Source organism: Elaeis guineensis, chromosome 5, assembly GCF_000442705.2.
Source record: "Elaeis guineensis isolate ETL-2024a chromosome 5, EG11, whole genome shotgun sequence".
Taxonomy (NCBI): domain Eukaryota; kingdom Viridiplantae; phylum Streptophyta; class Magnoliopsida; order Arecales; family Arecaceae; genus Elaeis; species Elaeis guineensis.
The window spans coordinates 9,918,603-9,935,888 of NC_025997.2; the positions used below are offsets into that span (position 1 = coordinate 9,918,603).

General features: G+C 37.2%; 1 protein-coding gene across 3 annotated transcripts; it reads left to right on the plus strand.

Moving 5' to 3' along the window:
- Positions 1-81: 81 nt before the first annotated feature.
- LOC105044850 (uncharacterized) lies at positions 82-17,164 on the plus strand. 3 transcript variants are annotated; one of them, XM_010922888.4, is made up of 11 exons: positions 82-234; positions 338-389; positions 923-1,219; positions 2,966-3,028; positions 3,611-3,673; positions 4,109-4,171; positions 5,026-5,088; positions 10,236-10,295; positions 14,380-14,523; positions 16,047-16,139; positions 16,535-17,164. In XM_010922888.4, exons 3-11 carry the CDS (start codon positions 992-994, stop codon positions 16,958-16,960), a joined length of 1,203 nt encoding a protein of 400 aa, XP_010921190.1. In that variant the 5' UTR covers positions 82-234; positions 338-389; positions 923-991; the 3' UTR covers positions 16,961-17,164. The 3 variants fall into 3 exon arrangements, with proteins under 3 accessions (XP_010921190.1, XP_073113550.1, XP_029120353.1); XM_073257449.1 differs by having other exon boundaries at positions 926-1,219; XM_029264520.2 differs by lacking the exon at positions 2,966-3,028 and having other exon boundaries at positions 114-389.
- Positions 17,165-17,286: the final 122 nt, after the last annotated feature.

A 17,286-nucleotide genomic window follows, 5' to 3' on the forward strand; every position in this document is an offset into this window, starting at 1 on the left:
AATGGTGTAGATCGTACAAACTAACAACAAACTTTCTGGGATACTTGAGACGGATGTATCACAGCCTTGTCCTCGTATCTCCCAGCCTTTATAAATTCCCTTTACCCCGCTCGAACCGTTGGATTTTGAAGCGGACCTTTCACACTTCTTTTTTTCGGTGCGGCGGTGCCAAATCCCATCTCAAGAACTCGCTCTTCCTCCGATCTGAGCGCCGCCGAGAGTTCGCGTTCCGAGGTTGGTTTGAGCGTTAGATTTCGTAGAGAATTATGATTGATCGGCGGTTTTGCCAATCTTTTCCCGGGGATACTTGATCTCTACGCTCGTATTTTTCTGGCAGCTTGGATCTCGGAATCCGAGGGAATATGGATTTCTTTCTTGGCGGCATTTAGGTATGCTTGATCTCTGATCTACTGTCTGATTAACGTTTAATCCTGCATTTTTTTGTCCTTTCTGAGATTACTCTTGGATTTGCTCAAATTAGTCCTTATATTCTTTGTTGCAATTAGATCACTGCGATGTTTTTGCGAATTTATAGGGATTTCATTGGGTCTGCCGTGATATTTGTGTCTTTTACTCGGAAGGATTGAGTAGCTTAGACTAATATTATCATTCTCTGAAAGAAATTGGTTGATTTCTTGGCCTGTGAAATTTGTTGCGATTTCTTGTTTTTTTTTAGAAATATATATATATATATATATATATATATATATATATATATATATATATATATATATATATTTCTGCTAATAAATATGAATCCTGAAAGATTGCCACGTTTCTTACTCTACGTTCTTGTTAAAGTTTTAACATTTTTCTGTCTAAGATATACATAACACAAGATTCTGGTGAAGGCATATAATTACTTTAATTAGTTAGTAAAAACATGCAGACCGTAACTTTCTGGCATGCCTTCTAATTACAGCAGCGAGAGACACGATACTGGGTGCTGAAGTGGGAGGTTTGATTAGTTCTGTTGTTGTCCTGGTGAAATATGGATGGAAAGAAGAAGAAAAGCAGGAAAAAGAAAGGAAGCCAGAGTAAAATTACTGAAGATGCTACAGCCAATGCTGAAGCAGTGAATGTGCAGGAGCAGAACCATAGTTCAGCGACTGAGCAGATTCACTATGCACAAAATTTGGGTACTACAGATCTTCAAAGTGCTGCGGCATCAGAGTCTGACATTGAGCTGGGGAAGCGTAAAAACTATGAAGAAAAATATGTAAGTGCATATCATATGGGCAAAAGACCCCAAAGTTCCATGGAATTGATAGCACAACAATTAGAAATTTCTATTATCGGCTGAGTATTGCAGTACAGACAATGGATATTCTCAATGCTTTTATCCTCGAATGTTTTTCTCAAACACATTTAGCCTCTGATTGGATGCAGGTTCCTTTCCTGCTTGATATTTCTTACCCACGTGGAAGTTGCCTTTAAGAGAAGGCTGAGGAAGCGAAGGGTTGAAGGGATCACTGGAGGCTGTTGATCCCCAAATTCCTATCTGCATAAAAGCATGAATCTTAAACTGACTTTTGTTATCTTGAAAATATTGAGATCATGGAATCATGGCCTCCTGTGGATCCTTCTGACTTTTATTTTTCCAGTTTCCTCTGTTCACATCCCATGGCACTCAGGCGTTAGAATCAGTTCCTTAAGAAACCAATAATATTTATGTCTAGTAGCATCTTTTTTTATTTATACCCACTATCTGTAACAAACTGTTAATGGAATAGACTATATTCAAAACAGCACTTCATGTTTGGAAGTACTAAAATTTCTCAATTTCTTCAGTGAACTGATGCATTTCTTATTCCATCAACTCACAATGATTTAATAAATTTATTCCGGTTGTCCTTTTATACAACTTCCCTTTGATGGCATCCATACAGTTACAAACTAGGCCATAGTCTGGTGGTTACTGCCGTCCTCTCAATGGAGGATGTTCTATGTTCAAATTTTGGGAGATGTTGCTCCAAGTATTTTGCTCAGATAATTGCATGTTGGCACTCTGGTCATTGTTGTTATTGTTGCTTTTTTTTCCGTAAAAGAAGGAAAAAGAGAAAAAAATGCCAACTCTATTCAACATTCAAAAATCAAGTTATTCTCTCCAGCATGTGTTTCATGCAGCCTCAATGATGAGGTGAAAGATGGCGATGACCATAACTGTGATGATTAGTCATCATCCCTAGCAATTCAAGTTAGATTGATAACCTTTTGAGTTTTGTGCATCAATGTTCCTTTTAGCTGTCAAGATTTATATGTTCTTATTTCTGGTTTTACTGCAAGTGTTTTGAAATCCTGTACCACAAAACTAGCCTTGCTAGCTTAGATTTTTCTTCTTTCTGGACAATCTTTCTTGACCCTTAAACAGAAACTTGATCACTGGTTTGTACCAGCATCTCCTCAAATCTTAGCACACGTGTTCGTACTATCTCCATCACATTGTCCCCAACTGATGCAAACCTCTATGCCTCCTCTAGTAGGTCCATTCTTCACCAGACACTTCCTACTTTATATCCATCTCCTCCATTAAAAATGATGTTGGCATGTTATAATAAATTGTTCACTTTGGAGTTTGGATGCTAAAGTTCAGAATATTCGAGGATTCATTAGGGGTTTCATAATGCTTCAAAACTTAATCAGTAGTTTAGGATATTGATGTTTGTTTATTTATTTTTTGCATCAAAGAAAACACTATCATCCAACTAGGAAGCTTACGAAGGCTATATTATGAAGAATATCTTTCCATGTTGAATGTTCCTCAAGTCTTATGGTTCTTGTTGTTTCAAGTTTGTAACTAAGAATGTGTGTTTGCTTGAAGTTCAGAATATTTTCTGAATATGTGCTTTGAGAGGCCCTTTTGGTCTCAAGCAATGCTAGCTTGACATAGTAACACATGTCCTTCCCCTTTTGCCATATCCTAATACATCCTTTATATTTTTCTTTGAAATGCATTGCCTTACAGGTCAAGCTACAGGAAGAAATCAGACAATTAGCAAATGAAAAGAATTCTTGGCTTAAAAAACAGGTACTAGGGTTGATTATGCTTTGTGTTCAAGACAATGATAATCGACTATTTAGTCAAAAAAAGTAGAAGGAATGAGCATATCATATTATATATGGACAAACCTAGATAAACTTCTGACGTTCTTTTATGTTACACCTCAGGATTTAGGTCCCGATAGGATGTACTATGAGACACTTGGGCGGGATACCATCCCATGTGTTGGCACAGGACTGTTTTGCCATCGTCCCAGTATCCTGACCAAGATGTCTTGGAACATTCCTTATCCCAAGTGTCGAGACAGAGCGGGATGGCGGCGCATCCCATTCTATGAGAAAATTAGGACAACCTTGTCTCATGGGATTTAAAACTTTAGTTGCACCCTCCGCCTCCTCTCCCCTTTCCCATTTTTCCCGCCATAGCATAACCTAAGGCCTGATTTTATTATATTTATTTACTTCTATTGATATTCAGAGGTAGGGACTGGACTAACTTAAGCATGCATACATTCTCACATGCATACCATGCACTTTAACTTTGTTTTAAGAACTTTCTACTATAACTCTGAGACTGAGGCATTGATACATATCCTTGTGATGTTTACAGGTCAACTTGGAAGAGAAAATCAAAGTTTTACAAAATGAAGTAGACTGTTGTTCCCAGAAGGAGGTAATTGCTATTACAAATTGTGTTGTTCTTTGTTTAAAACAAAATAATTGGGAAGCATGTAGATTCTAGATTGACTAGCAAGAAGAACTGATGAATAGGGAGCAACCAAGACTTCATGAATACTTTTTTTTTAAGGTTTTAAATTCTGTGGGATGGAACTGTCCTAGTTTTTCATGGAACGAACACGTGGGACATAGGATGTCCCAAGGTGTCCCGATGGGATGCTGGGACGCTAGTGGGACAGCTTTCTCCGGACACATAGGATGATACCATATCCCGACGTCCCGCGGGACGTCCTGCTGGGATCCGAATCTTTGCTTTTTTCTCTATCCTCATCTTTTTCTTTTTCTGTGCTTGTGCATTCCTATGTTTTCTTTTGCAACAAAATTAATTGCAGCAGTAAGGAATTTGACTCCCCCTTCTCTCTCAATTCAGGCTAGCTTGGAGGCAAAACTCAATGATTTACAGATTGGAAATGATTCAGTGATACAGAAGGAGGTAGTTGTTTATGTTGCCATTATCAACCACTTATTTATTTAAATATGGTGCATGAATGGAGAGCAAATTAATTTGAGGTTGAGGGAATTGAACCTATTACGCACATAGCTTCTGGATAGCTGTATCTACCACGATTTCATTTATATATAAATGAGTCAGAAGGTGGAGCAGGAGAAGGAAATTGCTGATCAGAAAAATGGAGTGCATACTCCTGGAATAATATGTTTGATGATGAATATAGCTTAATCCATACATACATTCTTTTCTTGCTGAGTAAGTTCAGTGGTTGTAACATATTACATGGATTTATTTTTTTGACATGATATTAAGTAAAACTGATGCTTATGGATGTAGTAAAATGTGGCGGCTGTAAGATGTGCATTACTATAAAGATGGTTGAAAACATCAGGTTTTCTTTCAGAATTTACTATTCTACTTTTAGGACTTTGACAAGACTATTCCTGAAGTAAACCTAATGCTCAGGTGATAAAGGCTAAACCAATAATATAAGAGCCACTTAGGAGATAAACATCAGCAGTCACAGGGTGAAAAAAATGTTTGAGACCATTAAAGAGTACTTGTTTTGGTCATTTTGTTGCATTATAATGTTAATGAAAGTTCCAAAAGTCTCTCAGGCTATTATCTTGTTGTAAGAAAAAAGCATGGCATTTAGTCTTTCAGCATCATATACGTCCTAAAAGATTAAAATGCAAAAAAAGGATATAGCTAAGGTAACAGTTGTTATTTTACATGTTTATATGAATAAACTTTTTTTTGTTTCTGTGTGAATATTATTCTAGGTTCTATAGAAAATTGTTTCTGCACCAGGTATGGTGCTAATTCAAATTTGACAGGTGATCTTAGAGGACAGAGTCAGGGACATGGAGGGCATCAAAGACAGCTGGGTATTAAAGGAGGTAATTGTTTGGATTTGACATGTCCTGGATATATGTTGTTTCCATATTGCATTGTGGCTGAATTAGTACGTTGATCAGCTGTGGAGAGAGTTTCTTCCCTTTTTCCTTTTTCGTAATATGTTATGCATTTTTTTCTCTCTCAAATATTATGCATTTTTCATGAAGTATGGTATATCACTTTGTTGCTTTGTATTCTGACTTCTCTGTCTCGCCACTTAACCCTTTCGCCTTCTTCGTCCTGCTTTGTTTTGCCTGTACCCTTCCATCTCCAGCTCTCGTAAGTCCACTTTCATCCAAATTTGCCTTAGCCTCCTTGTTGCCTTGACCCTGCCGGCTCGGCCCTCACTTCAACCACACCACTACCAAGCCTCCAAACCTTATCCTTCCCTGCCACCAAGCCTCCACATCCCACCCTCCGCTCCACCTCCCATATAAATTCTCATGAGTAAACAATAAAAGACTGGTGGTGGTCTGGCATGAGGTGGGTAGATATTGATATCTTGATGTCTGAACTGTTGCAAAGATAAAAAGTGCAGCAGCTTCCTTCAAGATCTGCTTCCGACTTGTTCAAACAGCAATACTCTGCTTGATTGCATAGCTCTGTGACAGCTGGCTAGGAAAATAAAGTTAGAGAGCAGAGAAGGGAAGATAGAAAGGAAATTAAGGAGAAACTTTGAGAAAATGTAGGGAAGAACAAACGAGCACAAGAAGAAGATGCGAAGAGAAGGGACAAGAAAAGAAGAAAAGATAATATAGGAATAAGGATAAATGAAAAATAGGGAAGAGGAAGAACGGAAATAAATAACTCACGTACAAGAAAATGGAAAATGGAAGAAGAGGATGTGAACCTTGAGAGCAGGTAATCCCGGTTGCGATTCAAATCTGATACAGATGAATGGTTCAGATGGAGACTTCATTGTTTTGTTTGTAGTGAACTTGATACCAAACCTAACTCGAAAACAACAGCCAAGTCTTTTTTTTTTTGGCTGTAACGGTGGTCTGGTCAACCACTTGACAACTTCATGCTTTCTTAGGTCTATTTGGCATTGCTTTTGAAGGGCCAAAAAGCATTTCTTGGAGGGCCATGATGTCTTTTGAGTGATTTTGAGATGTTTGGTAAAAGTTTTGAAATAGCTTTTTGGCTCCTCCAAAAACTGAAAAAGGTCTAGTAGCAAGCTCCAATAAGTAGCTTTTAGGCAAAGGCTCTACTTGTGACGTGTCTTTGGAAGCAGTTTTTTTCCTTAAGAGACTCATGTTCAAGTCCTAACAAAGCTATTTATTTAAAAAAGCTAATTAAAAATAATTTATAAGTTAACAAGACTTTATAATAATAGTTCTGATGGTACAATGCAATACAATATAATTATCATCATCATTATTTTGTGATACTGCTCATACTATAATATAACAATATTACAATATGCTAAATTAATAATATCATTTTTATCATATTATAATAATATTGTTATTGTAAATGGAGTTAAACATTTCTTATTTATTATATTATTTAGATTAAATATCAAAATAATTTATTTATAAATTTGATAACACAAATAGTTAGACAATTGAAAGCACTATATAATATCTTTTGCTATTATTTCCTAATACTAAAATTTTCTTAGTTTGGTTACTCAACAAATGTTAAAGTTTCACATCACATTAAAAATATAGTTACCAAACAGTAAAAAGTTTCTATTAAAAGTTCTACTAGTTTTTGCTTTGCCACCCAGAGCTCTACTAGCTACAGCAAGACCAAACGGGGCCTTAGTCTAATTAGGACTCTTAAAAGGGACAAAGCAAACTTCTATTGGCCACCCCCTTTCTTAGCTATTTGAGCATCCATTACATGTCTGTTCAATCCCTAAATATCTAAGAGAGGAATCCTATTGCCATCTGAAAATAATGTTATTAAATGTGAATCAAAATACATGACTTCAGGCTTAAAATTAAGACCCATAGAAGTCCTTTTTGTTGGACTTAGCTGCACCAGATTTTTTTTAAAAAATTCATTTAAGTCAACCATACACTAAAAGCAATAGAACCGTTGGATATTTTGCCTAAAGTGTTTCCCGCTAGTTGTTGTATTGCATTCACATAGTGTTCCTAAAACATCCTACCTAGCCAAACAGTCCCTTGTTTGATTAACAACAATGTAATACAGCACCCTTTTATTGCCTCGAAGTTCATCTTGGAATGAGCATTAAGCATGTATCCTTCCAGATTCTCTGGGGATTATGCTTGCATAGTTGCCTTAGTAATTATCTCAACAATACAGTATGTGGAGATCTCCAACTCCTCACAACTCATACCAAACTCTAGGAACATAATTGTCACACACATGCATCATGAGTGAGTCATTCGAACTACCACAAGTACAGCACCTTGTTTGTAGTCTTTCTCTAAACCTAGAGATAAGCAGCATTTTATCCAATAGCAGCCTTAACTTCTCAATGATTGATAAATAAACAAAGTCAAGGACAGAAATGATGGGTTTCCTGAGCACAACTCCAAAATGAAGAAAGGCTGGTGTTGCAGATGAAATTCATCTCGGGCTGGAGGCGCTGGAGTATGACGAAGCCCGGTGAGTCGACGGCGGTCGGACCTGCAAGAAAAATCTCTGTCGGAGGTGGTTTCGGCAAAGATCCTCCGATGCTCAAGTTAGATTTCTCGCAACAAGAGGGAAAGAGCAAGTACTTTTTAGAGGAAGAGGAGGCATACCTTTTGGGGTCCCCTGTTTACCTTTTTATAGGTGAGTTTGGAGCCTTGGGAAGATGAAAGGCCACAAAAGATTTTTTTTGCCCCTCATGATGTTCTTGGGAATCACGTTTGACCCATTGGTTATCCTAAGGCTGGTGGATAGCGTCACATCACAGCAAGTGGGAGCTGCTTCTATTGCATGAATTAATAACTAGGGTCTTGATAATAACAGGGCTTTATTCATGGCTGCCTTTATCTTTAAAGGGAATGATGTGATGGGCCAGAGAGAGGCCATAAAGAAATGCTCTAGGGGTCAAATGGCTAAAACTGAGTGGAGGCCGATGTAGGGATCGGTGGTCAATGCAAGGGCCAAGGCTGGCACGCGTTTGTCGGCATAGGTAGGGATCGGATCTGCGTAGGGAGTGCGGGCATGCGGGCGGAAGCTTGACGCATAGGTGCAGCTTCTTCCTGCTTTTTCTCTCCGCCACCTTCTCTCCCCTCCATCTTTTTTTCTTTTTCTTTTTCTTTTTGTCTTGTTCTAATGCCTATGGAAAGATGGGATGGGAGGGAGAGAGGCAATTAATGCCTCTCTTAGATCCAAGTGACCTAGGGGCTGATGCATGGTAGTTGGCATGGTTTAGAAGTCCATCTCACATCTTCGGCTAATACAAGAAATATCTCTAATAAAGGGGGTAAGTTCTCTCCGAAATATTTTGACATAGTCACTGGAGTGACACGTGATTAGGAGTAAAGATTGGCCAATGATCCTCAAGGGAGAAGCCTGAATTATGGCACCTCTTGGGTCGGTGCCTGATGAAGGATGGGTCACACCGTCCCTCCTTGTCCCATCAGGGCCCCGCATGGCGGGCGCCAGAGATCTTCTCCCCTCATCGAATGTCCTTGAAATTTGTGCATGGCTTTTAGACCTTAAATTTGGTGAACGTTGTTGTCTCATGGCATGTGGGGACACACCCATTAATCACACGAACGGACAATCAAGGAACTGAGAGTGGGGGAGGAGGGGCTTGGCTTCTTTGGGACCTCTTCTGTCTTGTGTCTTCGGTATGGCTGGGGTACCACCCCCAACACTAGCCTCCCTACTCTTAAGTTTGAGTCATAATTGGGTCGGAAAAAGGGAGTATCTCAGGTTTGCCGAAGACGTGCCAAGGTCACCTTTTGCCAAAAATGGAGTCTACTTGGAGAAAAGTGGGGAGCCATCTGCATGACAGAGTTGGTGTTTGAGGCACCCTTCTCGATGTTACTTTTGTTCAGAAATGAATTACTGTCGAGGAATCTTGTTGAGCCAGTCGTCATGGTCGTGGCATCCGCTCGGCTCACTCGTGGACAAGGAGCATCACTGGGCTACCACAGGCCTACACGTGAAAGATAAAAGAGCATCTATTTTGACTTCTGAGGACCTTGGCTCTGTTCGCTAAAGAACGAGAGGCCTTTAGGCCTTTGTCACGACCACTGGACCGCCACATCCGACGGAGATTTTTCTTGCAGGTCCGGCCGCCGTCGACTCGTCGAGCTTCATCATGCTTCAGTGCCTTCGGCCAGGGATGAATTTCATCTGCAACAACTGGCTATCTGATCATTGATTTGTTCAAGCTAGTCTGTACTGAAATGAACTAGAACTGTCTTTATTACATCAAAACTTGCAAGATGTGTTAAAAAGTGCCTTAAATCCAATTCAATGTATTAATTTGCCTATTACATGTGAATTTCAAGTGCTATGAATATCTCAATCTAGATAATGATTTCCTCCATGTCCAGCCTTATGGGTCTAGGTAGGATTGATATTTGCATTATCTTCTTGAAGAAAGATTGAATCCTTGAAGGAATAATTTCTGCTTTCATCATGTCCTTGACTATTAGAGCATAGGTAATTGAAATTTTCTTATGAACCATTTCAAGCATTACCCAGTGGAACAACTGACTCATATTTTGCAGTTTTCTTCTTCAATTATCTTTGATATGGTTTACCTTTGAACCTTTTATATTTGCATCCGTTACAATGACAAGAAAGTTGACTTATCTGCATGTGACAAGCTCAAAAGGGATAGAGGAGGTATCTATGGATTCTTACCTTCTCGTATATGTCTTATGCATTGCATTACTTGTATAATCTGATCTTATCCTAGTAGAAAATCAATCAAGAGATTTCTAAGTTCTCCTAAAATTCGGAATTTGAGAGTTGAAATAACTAAGGCTACCTGCCCTCTAGCCCCTTGCGTTATATATCTTTCTGTTGTGACGATGTTATGATTCATCTTTGCTAGTCATATTTTGTGTGACTGATTTACTCGTCTTATCAAAATGCATACATTTGGAAAACCGTTCGATAGATTATGTTATTTATACATGTTTTAGTAGTTTTAATCTACAGAGCTACAAGATATTCTTATTTGTTATATTTATACTTTTGAGTTGTTTTTTGGGCTGTCCAGACTTCGATCAGGGAAATGATTGCTAGACTGGAGGAAGCCAACATTAGTCTGCAAAAGCAGGTAAACTTCCTCTACCTTGTACCCCCTGTTCCTACTTTGCTATTTAATTAGATTTGCGATTGTTAGGCATCCTTGTCACTGTCATATTATTGCTGTCATGCACATGCCTCATATGTTTGATTTTTCATGAACTTTTATTTTTTTAATTCCCTGTGTGGCAGTGATGAAGTACAAGGTAAATCTCTAGATGGAAGGCTGCATCTTTCCTTTGGGAAATAACACGCCAACAATAATTTTTCTATATGTGTTCGTTTCCATTTAAGATATTAGTATAATGGCTAAAATACCGTGTAGGCGCAAGCAAACACAAGCAGAGGTGAGATGTTAGTGCCTTGTACTATTACTATCATTCCATGAATATGAGATTTTATTGGGTACCATTACCTCTGTCCATGTAAATTTCTATTTAAGGATTTTGAAGTTTAAACTTTAAACACTCAGTTTGTATCTTTTCTTTGTCCTTGGGTCCTTGATCCAACAATTGTGTCTTTATTGCTTCATATGGTTTGACATCCATGAGGATTGGATGTGGTTGCTCTAACGTGTGCACTTCTTGATATCCATTTGTGATTCTTATTCTCTTAATAAGTTAGATTAGAGCCATAATTATTGAGGCTATTTGGTTTTTACTTGATTCCATTAACTCATATCATTACTTGGAATCAAGGAGATTATTGCAATAAGATGGACTTGGATCCAGAATCCTGTGCTTTTTCTTGAGAACAAGGTTCCTAGTAGGCAAATGCATGTGCATAGGTATTAAAACCTGCATTAATGGCTTCTTAAAGAGATACAAGTTCCTGGCAGTTTTCTCAAGTTTTGTGCTGGAACCTTGTATTGACTACAAGAATTATTTTTATCTTGGTAAAGATTCCCTGATTTGTATATGCATTTTTGCAAAAATATCTGCATAAGAAGGTTTATGTATACAGACTCTGTGATCTTTCACTACCTTAAGAAAAATTTGTCAGCTTTGCTTTGCATTGCATGATATCATACAAGTTCCGTTGCCTGGTTTGAAAGGCTGGATCTGTTATAGCTTTTGGTTGTGCTTATCTCTTTGTAAGGAACAAATGCTTCTACTTAGGCCTACTTATATTCTGATAAGATGACTTCCACAAGACAACTGCATACAGATCTGCTTTGCAGTAAAATATGCACCACAGCTACTTTGTAGGGCATGGTGTTGCTCTTGTACTTGATATAAGTAATGTTACTATTATTGCACATGCTCGATTTTCTAATAGCTTCCCATAATTTGGTCAAGGTTAATCACAAGGCTTCTTTATTTATGAGGATATTGACCTAATTCTACTATCCTTTTTGATGTAGCTTTAGCAGCTTTGATCTTGCTATGGTTTTAAGTTTTGGTTGGAACTGATCCATTTTGGTCAAAATTGACCAGTATCAGCCAAAATTTACCGGTTTCGATCCAATTTCTTCTAGTTTTGGCCAAAACTGGTTGAAACTAACAATAAATGCCATTTTTATATTTCATTTTGGCGATTACAAAAATGTTGTGGTTGTATTTTTACTATGTAAGTAGATAAGCTATACAATTTCAATCTTCAATTATTTTTCTTTCTTTTCTTGAATTATAAGAAGGGATAAATAATATTTTTCTTTCTTTTTCTTGAATTATAAGAAGGGATAAATAATAAGTATGATCCTCAACACGCCAAGGACTTTGAAAAGGCTCTTACTATAATACTTTATAAAGCCCAAGGTTTTAAGTCCCGCGGGGACCCGGAGGGGGGGTGCTGCTAGCCATCTCATTCCTACGAGAAAATGGGACCAGGATGGGCTCGAGACTCCAAAACCCATCTACGCAGGGAGAGAAGAAAGAGAAAAGAAAGAAAAGAAGGAAAGATGAAGGGAAGGAAAGAAAAGAAGGGAGAAGAAAAGGAAAGAAATGAAGGAAAGAAGGAAAAAAAGAAATGGAAAGAAGAATAAAAAAGGTAAAAAGAAATAAAGGGATAAAAAAAGAAAGAAAAAGAAAAGGAAAGGAAGGTGGAAGAAAAGAAAGGAAGGAAAGAGAGAAGAAAAAGAACAAAAGAAGGGAAGGAAGGAAGAAGGGGAGAGAGATGGAGGATATCTATAAGGATATATGATCGGGACCGCTATCAGGATGGGGTAGGACATCGGGGCATCCTGTTCCATAGAGAAATTAAGATATGCCCGCCGTGTGGGATTTAAAACCTTGATAAAGGCTACTGTGAACAATTTATTATAAGACATTTCACGATGATAATATCTTTGTTTATACAAAATAAACATGACATTCTAAAATGGTATGCATTTGATTAAATAACCACTTGGTCTTAAAAATATTTGAAATAAATGCCTAAATTTGATATGTTTGTGACTTCTATATAAATAGAAGAGATATGAATGCAGCAGGCCTGAACACTTACATAGTTTCTTCATCTAATGACTTTTTGAATATTGAATTTCAAGAAGTGAATAATACAATACATATGTATGTGTGCTTAAATTTCAGTTATACATGATGTTTGTTTCAGCCTATGATTGACATAACTACAGGAATAGGGAATGTATATAACAGAAAATACTCGAAGATGTTGCATGATTACTTTTCTTGGTTTTTTTCTTAATTTTTGTTGATTTTTTGATTGACACTCAAAAACTTGTGAGTGAAACTTCCGAAACCACCCTAATTGTCAAAACTGAAATTTCATGGAGATGGCTGAAACTGAAGCCAAAACCAAGTTTGAAACCTTGGGTCTCACAACCCCTCCATTTGCAGTTCCTCTTGCCTCATTAATTGGTGGTTTTCTTGTAGATCATTGAATTATTTGTGTTACAGTCAACATGAGATATTCCCTAACCTTTGTTTCACGATTAATTTAGTACTTACTAGTAGTCAACTTTGAGGGCGGGCGTTGGCACAACAGGAAGGTTGCTTCAGTGTGACCTTTGTTTCATGGGTTCGAAACATGAAAACAGCCTATCTGCACCCGAGTGTAATGCAGCATATATTGGACCCTTCCCATGTCCTGTAGTGGCAGGGACCTCATGCATTTGGAACCACTTTTTTTAGTGGTCAATTTTGTTAGTTTGCCACCTAGCACTGTTCTTTTGTGATCTGCAAGAGTTTGTTTTATTTCCGGAGAAAGCATTGTTGCTGCAATACTAAGTTGGAGTGTCAAATCATGGCTTAACTTGATCCAAAGTTCTACTCCTGGGAGGATGTGGGTTGAGTTTTCTACTTTTAACACTACAATATTGTCAGAACAGGGTGTTAATTAAATAGTTGAAAATTTAACAAAGCACATAGGGCTCGAGCATCAGTTGGTATATTACCTTCTCACCATATTATCCATGTGATTAACCCTCTTGCCTGCTGCAAATATCTTCCTAAAGTCTTATGCTACTAAAATGTTTTATCTAGTGAGCAAGCATGATCTGCCTTTACCTCAAGAAATAAGCACCACCTAGTTTACACGTTTCTGGGTTATAATTGCATAGGTTGCAGGGATAATAGTAATTTATAGTCATTTTTCCTATAGTGTAATGATTTAATCATAAACACTCATAGTGTCCTTTGTATTTTATCATGATATTGCTGCTTTCCACACTCATTTTCATTATCAGTTTGCGAGTCTAAAGATTCATTCTGGGATAATTCTTTCTGTAATTTTTCAAGCTAGAACTTATATTTGTTCTTCTATTTGACTCTGGCATAGTGAATCTTTATCAGATCTTTTGCAGCATAAACCAAAACAAGTTTTGAAATCAAGAATAATCGTTTATGCAATCCATCCAAGCTTGAATAAGCTAATCCACAGAATGTGATAATAAAGTGGAGCCATATCTTATCTAATTGGTTGATTCAGGTATACATCTGGAGTGACAGAATAATACCTAGGCTAGAACACATTGTCAGCCCCCGAATTCCCTCAGGCTTGATAGGTCTTGGTTTGTGGTTGTTTATTGCTTTATGTTCTTTAACATCCAACAAAAGTATCTTGCCATGCACACATCATGCATCAACATAATAAGTTACTCTACCACCTTATCGCCTAAGTTTCTGATATGACTATTAAATAACAAAGCCTGACAGGTAAAGGAGTTGGAAGAATCTAGAAGCAATATTATTCAAGAAAACCAACATTTGGTGGAAAACATATCTGGATTGGAATTGCGGATCCAACGCCTTGAAAGGGAAGCTTCTTTCTATGCAACTTCAAAAATGGAGATGACAAAGGTTATTTTCCACCAGCTTTTCAGTTGCAAATTCTCTAAAAGTTTGTTGTGTTTTTAATATACTTGAAGTTCACCAAATCCATACACATTTGTCAAAACTCAAAAGAAAGAAAGTACTTCAAATCGGTCATAAATTACTATCGCTGCAATTACTTTGCTATTTGTTGCTGTGGAAGTTGGGATTGTAGTCTGTAACACTGTGGCCCACCTTTTTTCTGGTCTATTTAAGACTTCTTTCTAAGAAGAGTAAGATGTAACTTTTTAATTAGAATGTCCACCCAAAATTATATTTAATATTAGTGAATCTTCTAATGTGATTGTACATTCTTCTACTAGATGGCGTCATTGCAAAGTGACAAACAATAGTCACATCAGCAAAATGTAATATTTGATGTCCATTAAATTGGCATTCGAAATTTGAATTAAATGGTATGCCAATTCCATTTGTTGAGTGTGTTAACTCATTCAAATTCTAATATTAATGTTCTCTAAATAAATCATCTGATGTAATGCTTTCTTGCAGAGCATTTTGGCTTGATGGAGAGAGAGGGAGAGATTTGTTCTAAGTGGTTGAAGGAGGGGGAGTGAGGGTTGAAAGAAACTAATTTGATAGGTGTCTGATCTTAGGATGCTAAAACCCTGACAAATATTTTCAGAACCAAGATCCACAATCTTGGTACCAAATACCGTACCGATACATCACCAATTCGGTTTGGTATGGGTCAGTATGCGATGTAAACATCCTATACCGAAACAATCATCAAAATATTTTTATATTTTTTTTATCTTGGTACACCTTGGTATGCTTTGGTACAGGGTGGTACTGATCTGAACATGAGATTTGTATCGGTTCCTATCCTGGTATGGTACACTACACCCCTACTGGGTGGTTTGGGGTGGTACGGTAGTCCATCATCGGAACTATTTATCATCCAAATCTATTGGCATGAAATATCTTGTCATGATTATAAAACTCTAATTTGCTGTTTCATAAACTTTTAGTGAATTTCTTCTCTTTCATTCATTGTGATAATCAACTTTGTAAACATTGAAGTTTCATCTGTTTTATTGAGAAAATATATCTGAAGTCAGATTTCTAGTTCTTTCCTTTTAGATAAGCTGAAAATTTATCTGAAACAGGAGTTTATAACATGATCAAAGTTTTGTGGTTTATTGACATTGACTATAAATTATCAAATTGCTAGGATTTTTTCCCTTTTGCCTTTTTTTAAAAAATAGCTAAAGATGGTAGCTAAAGCCATCAGAATTCTATCATTTAGCCAGGCTTAATTCTTAATTAATGTGGGAAGAAGATACCCCTAACTTTAGGTGTTTGTGGTGGTTCTTGTACGGTACCTGTCAAGCTATAATTTACCTGGTATCCATACCTATGTTGGAGAGTTTATGGAGATTATCCCTGAATGGTTTCTAAATTTTTTTCTCACCGTAAGGCAGCCTCATTCCTCCTCCACCCCTCTTTTTCAGCATTAAATAAAGTAAAAGATTGTCTTGTGTTTGATGCAGTTCCCTGAAGAGATAAAACCACTTGATCAGATAGAAGGAGCTGATGCATTCATCCAGAAGCCAGATTCTGGAAATGGAGAGCTTGCTGGAAAGGTAACAACTAACAATTGGAATTTTGGAGTATTTCCCAACTGCTGCTTTCTTGATATATATAAATATGGTCTATTTTGTACAATAGTTATTTCTATAAAGCTTTAATTTTTTTGTAAAATATGTTTACTATTGGATAGTAAACTTTGAGTGTTTGATCCTTTCTTTTCTTAGTATCTAATTGTTTTCCAGTAGTCTGAAATATTAAGATCAAAGTAGGTTTTACAATGAGCACTTGAACCTTGAACTTCTATATGATTACCCACTTGCTCACAAGTTGATCCTTTAATATCATTTTTTCCACAAATAATTCGTATAGTCGATTGCTCTCTTGATGTTGCAATTCAAACAAAGTAAATATTATGTGCATCTCAAGTTTGCCATGATTTTATGTTCAGGTGACCGAACAACACATACAGCCAAATCAACATGCTGCTTCTACCGAACATTCTTCCCCTATGCTTAATCATGAGATGTCACAAACGGGAACTTCCACAGATTATATATTACAATATGGTGAACAGATTCAACCTTCAGTGGGAATTCAGGAGAGATTTAGCACTAGTCATGGTGTTGAGAACTCTGTTGCTGATCCTGGAGTACGATTAGCACAGCCTCCAGGATTAGATGAACCAAGAACTAGTGAAGATATTGCGTCAGTTCCGTTGGATGAAATCCAAATTCATGAGGAAGATCTGCAAGGAAGGAAAAATATTGAGAAGCCACCAGAGGTTCCACTCTCTGATGCCCCTTTGATAGGGGCGCCGTTCAGATTGATTTCTTTTGTAGCCAAGTATGTCAGTGGCGCTGATTTGGCGAAATAAAACAATTCTAAATCTGGCCAGTAAGCTGTTTGAGGTTTAAGTTACAGGGAAAGAAGAACATCTGCAAATTTTTGGGATCGATAGATTTTTTTTTAATACCGTTATAGATAATTATTTGCAAGCTGATTTGGTAAGCTGTTTTCCCTGATCATAGATAATTATTTTTTGGTAAGCTGTTTAAGTATAGATAATTATTTTTTGTAAGCTGTTTTGCCTGCTATGCATTTCTTAAGGTTTGCATCGTCTGGGAAAGAAAAAACGGCCTGAAAGCCTTAAAAAAGAAAGAAATAAGAAAAATGACCTTTTGATCTTACAGCTGATCTGTG